Genomic DNA, 17,473 nt, shown 5'->3' on the forward strand with positions numbered 1-17,473 from the left:
CAGTTCCATCTGGGCATTTTTAAAATGTAAACATTTTGTTCACGGGGCCAAGCAGCGCTGTTTCGTCTGCCTCCATCAGGTGACAAAGCCACTGTGGCCTTTAATGACACATGGGGTCTAAGGGCACCACAGAACGTGATTAATCAGCGTTAATTTTTTTTAACGCATTATTGTTTCTGTGATTAATTAATCAAAATGTACATGTTATTTTGACATCCTTCGTTTATTTATTTATTTTTGTAATAAATGCTTCTATGGCAATGTCAGCACATCAGGATAGTGGAACCAACAACACATATATTTTGATTGTCTCTGCTAGCATGCTGTCACTGTACCCTGGACTACACATGGAAGTGCAAATTCAAGGAAAACTGGCTATAATATCAAGATTCTTCTGCAGTGGTGAAACTGGTACAAGGCAATGCATCCAAGGCTCGGTAGATTTTATGCTAAACCTTTTTCAAACATGCAATGGGAACTGAGGCAGAGTGAGAAACACAAAATCACAGAGAAAACTTGCTAACAAATGCCAGTTATTTTCCAGTTGTATTCACCCCTCGTCTCCACCATGAGTTAAAAAAAAGTCATGTTTTATGGTACAACAACAATTGGGCTAAATTGTCCCTAACCTTAGAAATGAATGCTGATTCATTTTTGTTGTTTTATTTTTGGTCTTAAATTTTATTCTGAGTAGCATTAAAAAGTTTTAAAAAGGTCTTAAATCTAACTTTCCTTAAGCTGCAGGAACCTTATTAAGGTAAATGGACGATGAGATCGGGTTTTAATTATTTACAGCCAACCAAATACTTGTCTCCAAGTTTTACTTTTTACAAGATCAGTTGTATCGTGTGTGTGTGTGTGGGTGGGTGTGTGTGCGTGTGTGTTAGAGACAGAGAAAGAAAGAGGGTTTCTGTCTGCTTGTTTGCATTTTTTGTGTGTCTCCTTGCGACAAAACCTCAATGCCATCAAGGAGACCAAATGTTGTTTCCTCCCTCTCTAATTACCAGCTCTTATGGTTTAGCCTTGTTTAGCTGTCCTCTAGTAAGTAAACCCTCATGTCAGACTGTTTTGTTTCAGGGCATTTCTCATTCCCATCTAGTTAAACGTCTGTTATACTGGCTCTCTATGTCTAACATAAACTGTAGATATAAGTAAGTAATGATGTAACCTATGGCCGGTTCGTGATGGCTTTTCTGGTCGGTCTCTCCCCGTAAAAAATCCTCAGGAATGTGGGAAGTTATACGTGTCCTACATTTTACTGGTTAATCAGTTTGAAGTGGTTAGTTTGCATGAGCAACTATATCCACCCTGAGCAGACAAAGAAAACAGCAACATCAACAGAAATACCAACCAAAAAAAGTCACTGTGTCCTCTGCACTGTTTAGGTTAGCATGAAAACACTGCATCAATAAATGCACGGCACCGAGATGAAGGAGGTTTATCACTTTCAGGGAGATTCATTCGGTGTATTCCAAGAAGAAAAGAAATCCGTCTATTGGATGTCTGTGTTGGGAGGTATTTCTTGTCTCAAGAAGAATAATAAAAAGCTTTGGTACACTCCCAGTTTATCAGAACATAATGAAATGCTGATTCTGAGTTGGAAAGTAGAGATACTTAGATCCGATTTTGAGGTATTGTTCTTGGGAATTTCCAATTTTGAAGATTTTTGACCTTTTCTCTTTTTCACAGGGGTGTATTACGGTTCTTTTCTTTTCTCCAGTTCATTTGTCTGCTGGCTTTAATTAAGTTTCACATTCAGATTTCACTTTCACTGTCACAATTTTAAGCTTGCCTTCTTTCATCATCTCTTCCTAGTTTACCTTTTCTTTCTTTCTTTGTTTCTCTCTTTGGACTTCCTGGCTAGTAGCTGATTTAAAGTCATAAAAACCCCTCAGTCAGATATCCCATATTCAACTGCCAGCAAAACCAAACTCCACTCCTCTTTTCCATGCTTAATTTTATTCACTGATATCTGGCAAACTTTTTCAAAGCAGTATTGTAACTAAGTATTTTACAGTGATATTAAACTTGACTACTTCTTTCAACACTGGGTTTTGTTCTGCCATGTTGTTGCTTTTCTCGGGAACCAACACAACCAACTTGCTGTCACTAACACGTGTGCAACCATAGATTTGACCAGTGTTCTAACCATGGCAAAAGCAAGTCTTCATTTCAGACCACAGATCATGGAAAACTAGTCGTTAGTGAAGGGACTACTTTTTTTCTCCAGGTTTTACAGAATGGAGCAAAATAATTTAAAAAGAAAGGGACAGCCATTTCTTTAACAATTGGCAGTAACTATATATATGTATCTTTTATTTGAAAAACAATCAAACAAATTCATAAATCTACTCCCATCATGCTTTTACACTCTCCTCCCTGTCAGCCTCGTCCCACTTCATTGTAGCAGTTTGATGGGACGTTATTATTGTGGCTGGATGTGGAAAGAAAGAGAGTTGTCGGTAGTGGGAAGGAGGCCCAGCTCTGGCTCACAGGAGCCTGCTATGGCAGCTCAGTCAGTCCTATCAGAGCCGTCTCACTGAGGGTGATGAGGAGAATTTGCCACATGAACCATGACCCAATTAATCATGGGTGTGAATACAGGAAATAGGAGGGGGCACTTGATTGCTTTGTGTAAACATCCAGACACACTCAACTAGACACATTCATCATAAGATAAGAATGCGATGCTGATAGTAACGTGTTTTCAAACGCAACGCCTGATGCTGAATAGCAAACTTTAACTGGACAACTGTGTGAAACGTGCAGAAATTGAAATCAGAGGCACTGATTCCTGAAGGGAGATATGCCGTACCATCTTGATTTAATGGTACAGATGTGGGCTGTCAGTTTGAAATAAATATTGTTTGCACCTTCAGTGTTTGTGGACAAGTGAAACACATGGTGCTCACTGACAAAAAGTATTGCTCGTCTTGTAAGAATTTTTATTATTCCTCTTGTTATATAGACATAATATACACACAAAAGCTATAATTGTGCTTTATTTAAAACAGTAACCAGGCTACTGCAGTTTCCCCCAGTTTTAGAATCCCCTGTAGGGCTGCAACGAAATGAAAGGACTAGTGAAACGGGTGAGGAGTGGTGGTGCTGGCAATGGTAAAAAAGCGTCCCTGGTATGATGTTTGGTGTTGGGGGATAGTGTTACATGCCAGCAGCCCGCTGGCTTCTCCTCCTTCTGTACGCTGTGAGCATGGAGGAATGTGCCGCCTGAGAACCACAGGGAGGAAGAGGGTACTGACAGCGAGCAGTAAACACAGGCAGCCTATCTGTTGTGTTTGTTTGTATGTTACTGTGCTAGGAGGCCAGGCCTTGGCAGCCTCAAAGCTGCGCCTAAACAACATCTGTTCTGTGAGTTTGGAGCCCTATACAGCCATGTCAGGACACATCATGACTTACAATTGCGGCCTCTAAATCAATATTTTCCTCCATCTCATACCGGATTGTTCCACTGGCAAAAGTTCAAGAATGGACAAGCGCTCATTGAGAGGAGGGAAAAAATGTTGGAGTGGATAGACGGGAGGGACCCATCGCATTTTTCCAATTCACCACAATCAGAAACAGATTTTCAACAATTAGCCTGAACTAACTTGCAAGTTTATTGACTAAAAACACAGTGACAGCGCGCTTCAGACAACCAAAGGAGAACAATTACTACTGAGTGTGTTTGACTGTCAGCGTGAAGTGTCTTTATATGCCACAATATCATCACATTCATTTACACTGTATTATCGAGAATCCTTGATCACTTTTTTCTTTGTTGATTTTTTACTGTTATGATGCAAATATTTTAATTTCAATCTGCTCTGTTGTCAGCATTTATTTTAAGGTTGAACTGCTTCTTTTGTGAGTACGCTGAGCTGCATTTTTTGTCGGAAAAATGCATGCAAAGTGGAGTATTATTCAAATTAGGAACGAATCAAGATCATAATTTGCTTGCTCTCCTTTCCAACTTTGAGTATATTTATATTCTGACAATTTTGTCATGAATATGTAGTATTTGAAAATAAATGCACTTGTTTTCTCGGAAACCTCCCTATTGAAGCTACCTCCTCATATCTGTAAACTACAAGCCCAGAACGACCAGCCTTTGAATTGATTGTAAGCTGCGGGGCCTCTCATATTAATCTTTTTCAGTGTGTAATAAGTGAATTAGTGGGATGTAGAAGATGATGTATGACGAAGGCTGGCACGTTTAAAACCTGCTGTAAATCCACATGCCACTGCCTCTTAATAATGTGGCCAGAGACCTACTGGCATCATTCTTCACCGTAGCCATTGACAACCTGAGACTAATAAATCTCCCTGAGTAAGACGGCGCTCTTAGTTTGCTGTTCAGTCATTTGTTCCAAAATATCTACATGAAATGTAAAACGCCCCAGTTTATTTTAAAAGACTTTTGAACACACTGTCAGCTACATTGTATACGGAGCAAGATAAATAATAAAATCGAAATAAATAAAGATTTTCCTGTTGAAAGTGCAGCAGCGTGTGAATGCTCCATGTGTTGCCATTTTTCAAAATGCTGTGTCATTTGCATAGGCTTAGACACATTTCCGCAAATTTGGCAATGTTTTCTACACTGTCCCAACAGTTTGTATAATCGTTCTTCTTAAAAAAAATTCATTAAGTTAATTCAGTGGCAGCATAACATTATCATTAGCTAAACTGTGACTTTTGGCACACCCCTTTTTTCATATTTGGAAAAATCCCAACCATTGAAATGTGCTCATTTAATTAGTTTTTCATCACCGAAAATATGTTGTCTTATTCAACGCAAGAGGAATTTCTTAAGACTTTTTTTTTTTTTATATCTGAGTGAGACCTCCTGCTGCAGCCCACAGTGCCATAAATTACATCCAGGAAATTATAAAGTAATTAGAGTTTCTGTAACAGCTTCTACACATCCAAGTGTAGCTGAGTTACTGGCTCGTGTGTGTGTGTGCTGCGTCCTTTAACTTTTCCCATACGTCAGATGCCTTCCCAACCTCCAGCCTCCAACCCCCACCACAACAGCTGGCGTCTCAGCGAGGGCCCTGACGTTACACTGCCACCCCAGCCTTTCAATGCGGCTCGAGTATTGTGGTGTCAGGGGCCCCTAATGGCCCTCACAGAAAAATGTACACAGTAGACCCAAATAGAAGCACATGACACGGCCCTCTAAACAATGATGGATAAAACTTTGAAAACATGGGAACAGTACATGAACATGTATGATTTCTTTTTCATATGTAGGCTGTTAGTTACATGTTAAAATTATATATAGACCAAAGATGTGAGTTGTCATAAAACAGAGGTATTTAATGATAAAAAACAAGTTAATTGTGACTGAATTTTGTGATTTTAAAAGGCACAGCCACAGTATCAATAGCAAAAAATAGCTTTCATACATACACTCTTTTTGCCTTTAAAAAACTCACTGTTGGTATAATCTGCATCACTTTCCTTTGACAAAATACAGCAAACAACTGGCTTCTATTTGTCCCAAAATAAGGTTAAAAAGCACGTCCCTCCTGGCCATGTCAAAGTCTGTAATGATTAAAAATGACAGGATGCTGCTGGCTGTTCCAACTCCTTGATGTAAAACAAGTGTTCGATATTGGTTTGCTCCGCGGTCTAAATTAAAACCAAGACGCTTCTCGTGTAACATTAAAAATCAAAGGCCACCTTTGGTTGTTTTATTTAAAACATCAGGTTCTCATTCGGTCTTGTTTAAAAAAAAAAAGAAATTCTTATTGGCTGTTAAGTACATTTCATTTACACCTACTTGTTCTAATAAAGGCGTGTGGCTCCTGGGTTGAGCTGCTGTATTGTAATGGGCCCGAATAAAGCCTAATAGAAACTCTGATGTGATAATAGGTTATAGGCGTAGATTCCAGGGTAGCTGAAGACTTTTATTTTGACAAAATTAAAGATATTCCCACCATACAATTATGCATACGACACACATTGGTGCTTAAAATCACCAGTATGCAGAAAATTAAGTGTTTAATGCTCAGATGTTTCAGCTGGAGGACCCCCGAACCCCCGTTTCATATGTCGCCCCTAAATTTGAAAGGAAATCTACACCCTTGTAATAGGTCACATATTTTCACTTGTTCTTATAAAGGCTTGTGGCTCCTGGGTTGAGCTGCTGTAATTATAAATGGCCCAAATAAGGCCGAACTGATACTCTGATGTGAAATTAGGTTATAGGTGTAGATTTTGGGGTAGCTGAAGACTTTTATTTTGACACAATTAAAGATATTTCCACCTTAAAGTGATGCAAAGAACACAAATTGGTGCAGTAAATCACCAGTATGCAGAAATGTAAGTGTTTGATGCTCAAAATTTTCTGCTAGAGGACCCCCAAACCCACATTTCATATGTGTCCGCCCTAAATTTGAAAGGAAATCTACACCAATTTAATAGGTCACATATTTTTACTTGCTCTAATAAAGGCTTGTGGCTCCTGGATTGAGCTGCCGTTATTGTAAATGGCCAAAATAAGGCCGACCTGATACTCTGATGTGATAATAGGTTATAGGCGTAGATTTCGGGGTAGCAGAGAACTTTTATTTTGACAGAATTAAAACTATTTCCACCATTATATGATGCATGGGACACAAATTGGTGCATAAAATCAGAAATTCGGGAGAAATGTAGGTGTTTGTTGCGCAAAATTTTCTGTTAGAGGACCCCCAAACCCCTATTTCATATGTCGCCCCTAAATTTGAAAGGAAATCTACACCCTTGTAATAGGTCACATATTTTCACCGTTTTAATAAAGGCTTGTGGCTGCTGTAATTGGAAATGGCCCAAATGAGGCCTAACCGATACTCTGATGTGATAAAAGGTTATAGGCGTAGATTTTGGGACAGCAGAGGACTTTTATTTTGACAAAATTAAAGATATTTCCACCATAAAATGATGTAAGAGACACAAATTGGTGCATAATATCCGAAATTCAGCAGAAATGTAGGTATTTGTTGCTCAATTTTTTCTGCTAGAGGACCCCCATTTCATATGAGTGTCCCCTAAATTTGAACTCTACACTCTCTAGAGTTGTAATAGGTCACATATTTTCTCTTCACAGTCAAACCAAATGTATTTTTTAAAAAAACCTCCTGCTTGTCAGTGGAAATAAATGCGATTGAATTCTATGTCACAGGAGCATATGGTGTTACTCTTTTGTTCCCACATAGATTTCTCTTATTCTTCTTAGTCTCTGCTCTCGGTTTTAGTGAGTGAAATTACAGCTTCACGTTGACTGTAAAACATGCTGAATAGCTGAATTTGTCATTCACGTCAAGTAAAGAGTCTTAAGTGACCTGTGGTGAACTTGAGCACTGTCTTTTTCCCCCCTGTCTGTCAGACTCTGTAGGACCCAGCGGAAAACTGCTCCAGCCGAAGGGAGACGGAGCGAAGAGAGAGGGAGAAAGCTGAGTGGAGAGAAGACGCTCTCAGATCAGTCAGTGGCTTCATGGAGTTATGTACCTCTGATCCGCCGCCATGGATTGCAATCCGCGATCACTCCTTTTCATTTTACCTCTTTTGTTGTCCTGCGTTGCTCCTGCGTTTCCCATCATCTACCCCCCTAATGAAGGTAAGTCAACTCTCAGTCTGCGGACGTGTGTTTATGCTTGTGTGTGTGTGTGTGTGTGCGCGCGTGTGCGAATGGTGCGCTATACGGCACGCATAACTGGCATGGGGCTGTGCGCACACCGCGGACTTGCTACTGTCCAAATTATGCTGATAACAATAACAAGATGATCTAAAGCGCGTGGAGGTGACATGGAGGATCACATGGAGCCGGGATGTGAAAATTTACAGACAGTAATCAGACAGGAAACTTGAAAGTAGACCTAAACAAGGCAGACAGCGTAGCCTATTTTCGGATAATCTCGCGAACGGGGGGTTAATAGTTGTTTAAATGGGGATGAATGGAGTAAGCGATGGCGAGGCAGCTCCCAAAGCGCCCATCGCGGAGTTATCACGGGGCGAAGAGATGTGAGGAAACTCCGGTGCCTGGGTTTCCATGAGAGGTTCAGGTTGATCTGTTTTATCCAAGAATCCATTTGGGGTGGACGCCCCAGTTAGGCTTACAGTCACGCCGATTTAAAGGCAATAAATAGAAGATGAGCACGATCGCATTGTGCGTAAAAACGCGGATGTCTGGTTTTATGGCTCTGACCTGGTTAAATCCAAAATAGTTGACTTGTAGGCTGGTATGGGGATCCTGTAAACCGACCATCTTATGGAGTCATGTAACGTTAATGAGCGTTTGAATTATATTTAAAAGCGACGTTTGGCTAAACCAGCAGATGCGTAATTTCACTTATTTCCATTGCAAGTTTGGGTCACTTCTTTAGCGACTGTGAGCATGTGGCAATATTGTGAAACCCAGCTGGATTAGACAGACCGGTCCACTTCCAGCAGTCGCTTCTTCAAAGCAGCGAGCAGTGGAAACGCGTGAATCAGCCTCCTCCTTTACATGCACATTTGCTTAACTTTTTTTTTTTAAAACATCACCCCTTTCACGTCTTGTACATGTCATGGTTAAAGTGTTTGGTAGCGGGTTCAAAGTAAAACGGAAAGGCACACGCGTGCTGAAGGTGCTCTGACTTCTGTAAAGGTTAAAACTGCCCACAGGGAGGAAGAAAATACATCTGGGTGAAGATTTGGGTCAAACTGTCTAAAGGGACTGAACTCACATTTACAGTTATTCCCTGTAAGAAATAAAACCAAAAATAAAATTCTCACTGCACATATAGCTCCCTTACTCTGAAATTGTGCTCCACGTGAATTAGATAGATATCACTATTGATTTAAACCTTAATACCAATAAAGTGATTAAATAAATCTGAATGAGCCTTTAGTGCAGGCGTAATCTACTCAACAGTAATTAAATGTTCAGACACAGAAGTGAAGGCGCAGAATCATGTCTCTGGTGCTTCTGCCGCCTGTGTGAGATCTGTAAGACATTTATTAACTAATCCAGGTGTTGTGGGGTGAGTTTGGAAAGTTTGGGTCTATAGGTCAAAGGAGCACTGCTTATCTGATAGAAACATCCTAAAGGGAAAGTTGCCCAGGATGTACACATAACCCAAATAAACATCGATGGTGTTTCCGTTGAGTTGATTTAGCCTCTAATTCACACCGATGAGGAGTCATGCTGAAATAAACCGATATCAGACCTCGAGTTTGTTCAATTTTCATTCATGATTTGCTCCTAAACTTATTGGTTTCTGTGTCTTTTTACACTTTAAACCAGACTTCATCTCCAAATGTTATTTTTTGCTGGTCTTTAATATATTTATCTAATATCTAAAAGTACTTCGTTTACAGTTTGTCGTCTTGTGCGCCCCGTTATGTGCCAGGCAAAGATCGCAGTCCAGTCTCTAATAGTTGCAAGAGCACAATCGGTTTCACTTATAATCCCTGACACGGGCGCATGAACTGGGAATCTGGAGGAAATAAAAAGTGCAGTTCTGTAACAGTGAGTGTGTCAAGGTCGAGCAGGCCTGCTGCAAATCTGCTCAGTGAATCTGCGAATTGAAGCTTCAGCCTAATTTGAACAGTTATTATATAAGAGTCAAGATTTAAGTAGTTTAATGAGGTATAAAGCTGATGGATATTTAGTGGCAGCGACCTCAGCGGCGAAAAAAGAAACAGAACCACATAAAATACACATCTCCTCTAAGAAAAATATACAGTAGTCTGCTGGGAAGAGTGTGTGTGTGTGTGTGTGAGTAGGTGTATGTGTGTGTGTGAGAGAGAGAAAGAGAGAGAGCTGTTTAAAGCGTTGGAGTGTTGGGTGGAGAAAGTGAACAAAAAGAAAAAAGAAAGAGAAATGCTTTCACAAGTTAGTTGGAGCAGAAAAAAGTGCGATGTTTCAGTCTGCAAAAAACAAATCGGCCAATTAAATTAATCTCTTCAAGACATAAATCTGCCAGAGAGTGTCAGTATCGAGCCGCTGCGTCTCCATATTGTATAGAAATTCATATAGACTGCTATACCGCAAATATGACCCGACACTGGAGCAGGACAAAACACACTTTGGATCAGTAGCTCCTCTCGACATGTTTCACAGTGTTGCTGCAAATGGACCGTCCTGCTGTGTGAATCGTATATTATGCTTTAGTTTACAGCCTCAACCACAGGTCGTATTATAAAAAGGTGTCTAATACAGGGTGGCAGTGACGCGTCTGAGCAGATGAAACCACCGTGAAGTTAGAAACGCACTGACCTGACGCGTTTCTCCTCATGGAATAAAGGACACTGTAACTCCCACTATCCAACAGTGGCACCACTTCACTTTCTGGTTGGTAAAAGTCACCAAAATGCGCCTGGAAGTATCCTCTTTTTAATCATACCCATGTTTATAATTACGCACAATGACAAACCTGACAAGCCACACAACTTTGGTCAGTGAAGAATGAAGTTACACTGGCCTTTATTTTCTGTGCCGACAGCCTGCTGCTGATTAAAGCCTGCAAACGCGCTCCAGATTATGAACGAGCACTCAGAGTAAACAAAGGATGCCTGTTTGTAAACTTGGAAATCGATAGTCATAAAAAAAAGATCTGCTGTAAATCCGCGGACAGAGTTCTATAGCATATATCAAAGCTCCATCAGTAAATAAGGAAATTAATTTAAGGCCTCGTTTCTCCAACTTGTAAACTATATGGGACTTTTCATATGCTTGATAAAATACATTAATTAACGGCGCAGTAATTAAAGAAACATGTTTGAATGGGGAAACAAACGTCAACTTTGAAGGGGATGATGGAAAACTTGTGTTATTATTTTATTTATTCTAGGGGAAGCAGAGGTCCAGTACGGTTTCTTGTAATCTTCTTTCCCATCTCGGCACCATGCCTCCACTAACTTTTTTTTTTTTTTTTTTTTTTTTTTTTTTTTTTTTTTTGTGTAGGAGAACAGCGTTTACTGTGTGGCTTTCATTAGCTCGTAATGATCTTGTATAAAACTTTGGGGGGAAAGTTGAAGGAAACAGGAGGAAATCCCCGAGAATATCATTTGGTTGCGCGGATTCGGCTGAACCCTGGGCGGATATGAGATATAGGATATTGTCTGAATATATTTTGTCCACATTGAATCGAAAAAATAAATAAATAAAGTTTCTAGTTCCCTTTTTTTGCTGGGGTGCAGCGTGTCCCTCCGCGTGGTTGCGTGGTGTGATGCTGGCCCGCTGCGGGGCGCCGGGAGGCCTCTGGTATTTTTAGCCGGCGGTAGGGAGGCTTGGCCCGGAGAGCCCGGCTCAGCAGTCCCGCTGGGACGGATGGGCGTTTGTGAGCGATGGTACCTTTCAGAGGTGCTGGAAATGTGCTTACACATGCCCCTCCTTTAAAAATAAACCCCCTTTCTCTACAGATACTACAGGCCTATATTTATATGTGTTGGCCAAACAGTGAGCTGAAGATGGAGAGTGCCATCTTCAATTTAACAGCATGTGTTTTAGGCTTCAGAGTGAGATAAAAACACAAGGTTTGTGTGTGTGTGTGTGTGTGTGTGTGTGTGTGTGTGTCTGTGTGTGAGTGCGTGTAGATTTATGTGAGGAGATATAAGATTATACAGTATGTGAGCAAGGGTGGTGTATGCTTTTATGTGAGAGTTTATGTGTGGATGTAAGGCAGATAAGTATAAGGGTGGAAGTATAAGAATAGAAGACGAGAAGAAAGAAAGAAAGAAAGAAAGAAAGAAAGAAAGAAAGAGGAATGGGGGCAGAGGGGTTGGGCAAGCAGCAGCAACATCAGACAGAGCGACTCTGCACTTGAATAATTCATAATGGGAGGTGAACACTTCACCCTTTAACACAGACACAAGTCGCCTTGCTTTGCCTGCACTGCGGCCTGCCAACCTTCACATGCACAGAGCCAGGCTGCAAAGACAAAGCCCTCTCCACTTTGTTTCACAGCGAGATGGGAGATATTACACGAACATGTGCATGCAACTTTTTTTTTTCCTTCCCTGTTCTGTTCTCTTCAGAGCCCAGATGGAGGGGTCTTTGCTTTACTGATGGAGCCATGTGTTGATTCTGGAGCAGCGTCTCTGACTGACAGCTCCTTCGTCCAACATTTTAATTGCGCCCGTGGCTGAGGATTACATTTCCACATGCATCTGCTGTGAATCGGCTTTCATATGATCGTATTTTACTGGGAGTGAGGGGGCTATTGAATTCAAGTTTGTGCCAGACAGAAATGGTTAACTTAGCTGTTAAATTATGAGAACATAGACATCAAAATAGGCCCCCTGTAGGTCTTTGCTCCAATGTTTCATGTTAATATTTCAGCATATGCTATGCAGAGCGATAGTAGGTCACTAGCAAGTAAGAAAAAAAAAAAAAAGAGAGCGTTACATTGCTACATGAAGTGGTTTCAAATTTACAAGGTGCTCATTAGGTTTACTGGATGATACCATATATACCCCCCACACCAACACCCCATCCATGCATTCCCATCAGTTTATGAACTCTCGCAGGATTCTGCTTGCCTGTGGTGTAGATGCAGTCTCCTCATACTTTGGTTGAGTCAGTTTATGTGTGTGGGTGTTTGATGGTGGCCTATAGGTATGTGTTTATATATTGATTCACCTGTTTCTACCTCTGTGATGTTTTGCTCCCTCCCAGACAGGCCGGCTCAGTTTGCTATTAATACTCCTAGTTCCCGTTCAGAGGCACTCCCTGATGGGGCAGGGGCTATATGCTTGGCTGACGCTAGCTTGCTAACAGACTATGTGTGTGTGCGTGTGTGTGCGTGTGTGTGCGAGGGAGCGAGGAAGACTGTCAGCAAATGTTTGTGTATGCTCTTATTTTGTGCCCGCGTTGAGTACGCATGCGCGGGAATATGTGCGTGTTTTGGTGAGCATCTGAAAGAGTGTATGCGTAGAGCACATGTGGGTGTGTGTGTTTTGTAAATGCTTGTGTTTTTAAAGTGGATACGTGTTTGTCTATTTGGTACGTTTTAGTACAAATACATGTGTTTCGATGTGTGTTTACTCCTCTAGTTTCTCGGATGGGGCGTATCTTTTGGTGTGATTCTGTGTTTTGCAACTGTGCATGGAGCTGCTGTTTGTGAGTGTGTTTGTGTGTGTGTGTGTGTGTGTGGGTGCTGATTTCCCCAGCCAAGTGCAGCTGGAGGGGGCTTTTTTCCTCCTGCGATATGAGAGCCGTCTAATTTTCTGCTCTCAAATTCCCCCGCTCGGCTCAATTTGAGTGGTGGGCTCGGCTCGTTGAGAAATGTAAATTGGAAGCAATGGCCCTGGATGCTGAACTGCTATTATCTGACATGAACAGATAGCTTCATTAGACTCTAATAGGAATGTGTCTACTGCCACTCAACTGGCTGAGTGGCTTAGCATGGCTACAGCTCAGGTGAGCCTCAATTCAGGAGCTTTCTGAGCCTGGAATTTGATAATAAATCTCGTCGTGTGTGTCTTCCTTTCTCTGCCTTTCCCTTTCAGGCTCTTTTTTTTTGCCACACTGGCTGATAGTTATCAGACTTGCCTGAAGAAAATGACGATTTCAATCTCAACCTTTATTCTAGAGTGAAACAACAATTAGTTCTTGGAGCGGCGAAATCAGTTCTCTCTGCAAATTTAGTCCGAGCTGCTTGTGAGGGGTAAATTTTGCTTGACTAAAATGGTTTTCACAGTGCCACAGCCGTCCGCCATGACCCACAAATTCTCTCTTTGGCCGTCTTTGGAGATGTGTACGCTCTTGCTTACTGAAGCTTTGAATGGGAGAGTACAGGGAGATTGTATTGCTCATATTTTCACAGTGAATAGAGTTACAGCTGCAGGGCCTGACTGCACTGCTGCTTCACTTTGTTGTGTGTGTGCGCGTTCGCTTGGGTAAGCGCACGCATGTGTAAGTGTACTCTTGTTTGTGTGTGTTGAGCTGCGGACTGATTTGCTCTCTGGATGAGGAAGAGGCTGAGTCAGTTTCAGGCTCAAACTTAAAAGAAGAGACCTTTAGAGCAGTGGAACTTTATTGTTCTACCATCTGGTTACAATAGCTGATAATTTCCCCTCTGCTTTTTTCATGCAGGTCACTTAGTGTGTATATTAGCAAACACAGCAAGATGTAAAGTCATGTACGCATTTTTGATGATTTGCTAAGTCAGAATGTGGCACGCTTAACTTAAATTAAATACAGTATTTTCAAAGATTTGAATGCAAAGAACCAGCTTGGAGGAAGCAATTTTAGAAAATAAAGTCAGTTTGAACATCCTCCTTAAAATGTGAAAAAATAAGAGTATCATTAACTAAGGGTGTAACACCATTAGTCACACTACAGCCCAATAGGTTTCTCTGTTTGTTTCTTTTTCACACTAAAATAAGGCATCATATTAGTTTTCTCTCATCACTGTTTGGGAAACCAAATAAAAAGAAATAAACTCAAAATATAATTAACTGCAATTAATATCACCAACTTATTTTTATTAGTGTTATTTTGGCTACACAAACAGTCTCACCCTGTTATTTAATTTGAAGTGGAATTACTCACAAGCTGTATTTATCTGTTGTCTCTTGATAGACTGTAAACAGAATCGGGTGCCAAAAACCGCATTGACAGTTCGCCTACTGATGTGGGGAATCCAAAGAGCATAAGGCTGCCTTCACATTCCCCACTCTATATGTCATGGTACATACTGACAGTTGTATTCGATGACAATAATTCACACCGCGGCCATGTGTATATGCTAAGAATAGAAAATGTTGTAGCTCATTTCTCACGTGCTCAGGGAAGATGTTATATTTTAGAGTTTGTTTAGCCAGCGTGTTAAGGATTGCTGAGCTGAATTTGTTTACGTGTGCACAAAAGTCACTTGCGTATGTCTATTTTGGTCTGAGGAACTGGGAGATAGAAGTGGAATTACTAATAAGTCATGACACCAAATTTGCTCTGGTCTCCACCTTAAAGAGATAGTTTAGATCAGTGGTTCCCAACTAGTGCAGCCACAGGGTCCAGATGTCTCCGTAGTCATTAGTTCAAGGTCCACACTGTTTAATACAATCAGCATCATACTTTCGTTTGGCCATGTCGTTAAGCAAGTTTGCTGTCTCTGTTAATTGCTGTTAGTTAGTCGCTCACTCTACAGCAGGAAATGGCACTTCAAAATAAAAGCTCTTTGCTGGAAATGTACTTAAAAATAAAGTTTGTTCTTTACAAATTTAACCCGTTCGCAAGTCGCTTGTGGTCCTTTCAGAATGGACCAAGACCCACTTTTGGACCACGACCCACCAGTTGAGAACCACTGGTTTAGACCTTTTGAAGAAGGGTTGCATGAGATACTTATCCATAGTCAGTGTGTTACATACAGTGATCTTGGTTGCCAATGAATTGCTGTGGACAGGGGCAGAAGCAAACCAGAAAAAAAAATCAAGTGTATGATAGACTAAGAATATTTTCATTGCTTTACCTTGCCGTCAGATAGTGTCTTCTGATGGGGTGCTGGAGCCATTATATCCCTCTCTTCAAAGCCAGACTCCACTGAGAAAAATAATAATTTTACATCGCTAAACAGAGGAGTTGTTGGGCTACTCGATTTTTTATTTTGTTTTTGTTATTGTGTGACTTTGGCGTTTAGATCTGATTTACCAGGTCACACAGTAACACAAACGAACTGACTGTGGCAGCGATAAATCAGCAGCTCCTGCGACCAGCGAGAAAAAATGACTGCTTTTGTCAATGGAGTCTGGTGATTTTAACAAGAGCAGAGATGGGGAACTGAAGCCGTAAATGGCTTCCTGTCGAAGCCTGTCTGACGACAAGGAAAAACTTTGGAAATATTATAAATATAGCGTGCACTTAAGCTCTTATTCATTTTTTTAGGTGGGCCTTTTTTTAGGTGGATGAAATACTTTTGCTTCTGCCCCTCGTCCGCATCAGTACAGTGCTAAGCTCATGTGGTGGTACTCCTGTCTGCTTTTCCAAACTGGGTTCGTGCCGACTGATATCTATTGAACAATCTGAACTATCCCTTTAAGTACTGACATTGCTGCTACTTTGCTACCATAACGTATACCATATGAAACCCGTATGACAACCCAAAATCTAAACTTGCACCATCACGCTAATGGAGCTTCTTGTCTGATTTGTCCTCCGCCATATTCCATCCATTAGACGCGGATTTCTCCCTCTGCATCTTGGTTTCTGTTTGATATGAATGACTATGTTGGCGGGACACATGCATAAAATTGTATTTCCATTCATTATAAATGGATTTATATTTTGTTTTCAGTGTGGCCAATCGCACTTCTGACCACCTTTGAAACCGGCGACTGGATCTGAATTCAGATTTGATGCAGTTTTGCTTCACCTGGTGACAGTCCAATTGCCACGGCGGTATGCGTGGCTAAGTAGAACCGAGGGATACACGGGTCAAAAGCATGAGACTTGGAAAATAAATGCGTCTTTTGAAACATTGGCTTTACTTTAATACAATATATCTTCAGGGTATCTTTGTTGTGGCCAGTTTGCCCGGCCAAGTTCTGCTTTGATGCTTTACACAGCAAGACAAGAAAGCCAGCTCTCACTGTTGGTTAGCATAGGATATGTGTGTGTGTGTGTGCGTGTGTGTGTGCGTATGTGTGTGTGTGTGTGTGTGTGTGTGTGGCAGCTGAGTAAATAAAGTCATGATCAGTGCTTGGGGTTGGTGATCCCTCCTGCTGGATTAGATAAAGGCTAATTGGGGCTAACAAGGACTAGACACTCATATGTTCTCTTTGTTTTCCCTCTCTCTTTCCTCACCAGTCAACCTGTTAGACTCTAAAGCAAGCCAAGGGGAGCTAGGATGGATTTCCTACCCATCGCATGGGGTGAGTATCCTCTATCTCTACATTTACCCACATCATGTCTGAATAAGCTTTCATTTTGGGGGGGGAACACATTCACCAACATGAACTGGATGTTGGATTCAACCCCACACCACATGAAATCAGGATTTTTAAAAACTCCTGTGGTTCTCACTATGTCATGTTGACCCAATGAGTCAAGTGCAGATTAACCCACTTTTCTTTAGACGTTTTTCTGTCTATTCTCCGTCTCGCAGGTTAGAGGTTAAGCGTTCAGAGCTTGCCATATGGTCAAGATGCTTAAGGGAAAATAATGCACTGTGTGGGATGTTTGTGTATTTGAGTGTGCGTGTGTTTAAAGAAAGATTAAGGCATTAAAGGATTTTAGGTTGTAGACACTAAAGCATCCGCACAAGAATGTTGATAAGCTTACCCCTTTTTAGTAAATATCACATCGACAACACAGATAACAACTTACTGCTGTTGCATGTAAACATTGTAATTCCATTGTTGTTAATCCATTTCTTTTTAATTGAAAACACGCATCACCTCATTCTGTCTGTCATACATGCTTTAATATTGTATTTTAACACACATTTTAAGGCTTGTGAGTGATATGTATTAAAGGTCTGGCGTGTAGGATTTAGTGGCATCAAGC

The 17,473-nt window shown here is 41.0% G+C and overlaps 1 protein-coding gene across 3 annotated transcripts in view; it reads left to right on the forward strand.

The window, feature by feature from the left end:
- Window positions 1–7,430: 7,430 nt before the first annotated feature.
- Window positions 7,431–17,473, forward strand: part of epha3 (eph receptor A3) — a 114,877-nt gene continuing 104,834 nt past the window's right edge. For 2 of the 3 annotated variants that reach the window (XM_050048293.1, XM_050048292.1), the window contains exons 1-2: window positions 7,431–7,603; window positions 16,775–16,839. In XM_050048293.1, the coding sequence (XP_049904250.1) occupies window positions 7,510–7,603; window positions 16,775–16,839 (159 nt within the window). In that variant the 5' untranslated portion in view covers window positions 7,431–7,509. The remainder of the gene's footprint in view (window positions 7,604–16,774; window positions 16,840–17,473) is intronic. The other variant, XM_050048295.1, reaches the window with a different exon arrangement.

This window comes from Epinephelus moara, chromosome 7 (genome assembly GCF_006386435.1).
Source record: "Epinephelus moara isolate mb chromosome 7, YSFRI_EMoa_1.0, whole genome shotgun sequence".
NCBI lineage: Eukaryota > Metazoa > Chordata > Actinopteri > Perciformes > Serranidae > Epinephelus > Epinephelus moara.